Source organism: Zosterops lateralis (assembly GCF_965231275.1).
Source record: "Zosterops lateralis genome assembly, chromosome: 31".
NCBI classification, from domain to species: Eukaryota; Metazoa; Chordata; class Aves; order Passeriformes; family Zosteropidae; genus Zosterops; species Zosterops lateralis.
Genome location: NC_139791.1, coordinates 1,142,551 through 1,145,450, shown reverse-complemented (window position 1 = coordinate 1,145,450; position 2,900 = coordinate 1,142,551). Strand labels below are relative to the sequence as shown.

At 55.4% G+C, this 2,900-nt stretch overlaps 1 protein-coding gene across 1 annotated transcript; it reads right to left on the bottom strand.

Moving 5' to 3' along the window:
- Nucleotides 1–841: 841 nt before the first annotated feature.
- Nucleotides 842–1,781, bottom strand: LOC310920735 (olfactory receptor 14A16-like; the record flags this gene model as incomplete). Its single annotated transcript, XM_083880794.1, has 1 exon — nt 842–1,781. Exon 1 carries the CDS (start codon nt 1,688–1,690, stop codon nt 842–844), a length of 849 nt encoding a protein of 282 aa, XP_083736920.1. The 5' UTR covers nt 1,691–1,781.
- Nucleotides 1,782–2,900: the final 1,119 nt, after the last annotated feature.

Here is a 2,900-nt window from a genome sequence, read left to right as displayed (position 1 = left end):
CTCTGGGACGCTGCCCTGGGGTGTCCAGCGCACTGGGGATGGATCAGCCCCTGCTCTGCTGCTCCTTCCCATCTCCTCCAGGGCCCTTGCAGAGCCCCAGCCATGCTGTTTGTCCCCAGCCTGCCCACAGCCACCCTGGGGCTGCTCACGGGGCTTTTCTGTGCTGAGCATTGGCCTGGGCGTGTTCTGGAGAGAGCCTGGGCAAGGAGCCTGGAGCCCCCAGGCCCTGCCCTGAGGCGTCAGCGCTACCCCAGCAGTGCCCATGGCCTGTCCCTGCTGCAGCCCCGGCACTGCCACCCCCAGCCCTGTGCCCGGCCCTGAGAGCCCTCAGGCCCAACAGCAACACCAGGGCCAGGAGGGCAGCGGGGCAGGGCCACGGGAGCAGCACTGGCAACACCAAGGGCTGCTGGTGCTGGGCACAGCTGCTGTGCCAGCCCTGATCTGCCCCCAGCTCTGCACACAGACATTGCTGCTGCAGTGACAGAGAAGGGGACAAAAGGGGGATCTCGAGAAAAGTCTGCTGGGAGATCATTTAGTTCATTTAAAATTACTGAGAGCACAGCTCCTCATTGATACAGTCTGGGGCCACAGTAAGTGTGGAGACAATCAAAACAGGAAAGGACACAAACAGTGGCCTCTCTTTGTGAACACCATTGGAAACTAAACAAAGGAAAAAACCCGACAAACAAATCAACAAGTGCTATCAAAAATTACTTTTATTACAAGTGATTTGCAGGAACTGGCCAGCAGTTTAGTGTTTCTGAAATCGTCCAGTGATCAGTGTCCACACTGCAGCCTTGAGCTCCTGGTTCCTCAGGCTCCCTCTGGTAGATCAGGGGGTTCAGGGCTGGAGGCACCACCGAGTACAGAATGACAGGGGCAGGTCCAGGGATGGGGAGGAGATGGAGGGGGGCTTCAGGCGGGCAAAAAAACCAGTACTGATAAAAAGGGAGAGCATGGCCAGGTGAGGGAGGCAGGTGGAAAAGGCTTTGTGCCATCCCTCCTCAGAGGGGATCCTCAGCACAGCCCTGAAGATCTGCACATACAAGAAAACAATGAACACAAAACAACATAATAATAAGCTGGCAGTAACCACAATCATCTCAAGTTCCCTGAGGTTGGAGTGTGAGCAGGAGAGCTTGAGAATCTGAGGAACTTCACAGAAGAACTGGCCCAGGGCATTGCCATGCCACAGGCGCAGGGAAAATGTATTGGCTGTGTGCAGCAGAGCACTGAGAAAGGCACTGGCCCAGGCAGCTGCTGCCATGTGGGCACAAGCTCTGCTGCCCAGGAGGGTCTCGTAGTGCAGGGGTTTGCAGATGGACACGTAGCGGTCGTAGCACATGATGGTCAGGAGGAAATACTCTGCTGAAATGAAAAACACAAACAGAAAGAGCTGTGCAGCACATCCTGTGTAGGAGATGTTCCTGGTGTCCCAGAGGGAATTGTGCATGGCTTTGGGGACAGTGGTGAGGATGGAGCCCAGGTCGGTGAGGGCCAGGTTGAGCAGGAAGAAGAACATGGGGCTGTGAAGGTGGTGGCCATAAGCCACGGCACTGATGACGAGGCTATTGCCCAAGAGGGCAGGCAGGGAGATGCCCAGGAAGAGGCAGAAGTGCAGGAGCTGCAGCTGCTGTGTGTCTGCCAATGCCAGCAGGAGGAAGTGGCTGATGGAGCTGCTGTTGGACATTTCTTCACTCTGGGCATTGTGAACTGTTGAAAGAAGACAATGACAAGCTGCAACAAGTTTTCTTGATTCAATCCCATGCTGTTTTATTAGGAATCCCCTCAAAATTATTTCCTTTGTTTTGGAAAAAATTTGGTAAAGTTTTATTTTTGAGTTCCTGTTTATGCTTCTGAGTTGTTGCTTCATTTTCAGCATTGCTCTCAGCCTGAACACTTGCAAGCCTAGAGGGTAAACAGGACTCCCTGTGCCCCAGTGCAGTCAGACCTGCTGTTCCCCACAAAGGTACCTTTTGCTAATTACACCTCCCTCTACTTCAGGGTTATTGAACTTAAAACTTTCTTAAAAAATAAAGTGGACTATCTGTAAGCTGGAATTTCAAAATTAGTTTGTCTAAACCTTTCCCTCCTTTTTTCCTGTGCACCTGGAAAGGGACAGCTAGCAAGGGTTGTTCTGGTTCTCTGCTTCTGGGAGTTTGCCTACTCGGAGCTGTTTCTCTCTATCTGAGCATTGTCCCTGCCAGTGCTCCCAGAGCCCAGCCCAGCCCTGGGGGCTCAGCTCTACCCTGCACACCCCTCCCAGCACAGGCCACTGCCCAGGGGCATCTCCCTGGCAGCAGGGCCTTAAGGGCAGCTCAGACAAACAGAGATGCTGCAAGCCAAGGTGCTGCTGGTGCTGTCTGCAGGTAGAGGAGGATGAGGAGGCACTTTCTGAGGGAGATCTGAGGCAGATCTGCTGATTGCCAGGGTGACAGTCCAGGAGTCTCAGTGACAGAGACAACCCTGACAGCCCCTTTCCCTTTCCTTCAGGAGAAAGCTGAGAGCAGCCCTGGCCATGCAGCACCATCTCCTCAGCAGCAGGTATCTGCCCTGAAGAGGGTTGCTCCTTTCACCTCCAACTTCTCCCCACAGTCCATGGGGAGCTCCCAGGCAGGCTGAGAGCTGCCCCTGGCAGGTGGCACATCCCCTGGCCTGGCCAAGAGCCCTCAGGGCTGCAGCACCTGCTCTGCACTACAGCTCTGGGCAGCCCTGGCTGCAGCCCCAGCCTCAGCCCTGCAGCCGTCCCTGGCAGCAGGAGCCGTCCTGCCCTGTCCCTCTGACGGTGCCCAGGGCAGCCCCGCTCTGGAGCACATCCTCCCCCAAAGCAGAAAGGGCAGCAGAGCCATCCTTACAGTGCTGTCAGTCCTGTCCTGGGTCAGCTTTAGGAGATCCCTGCA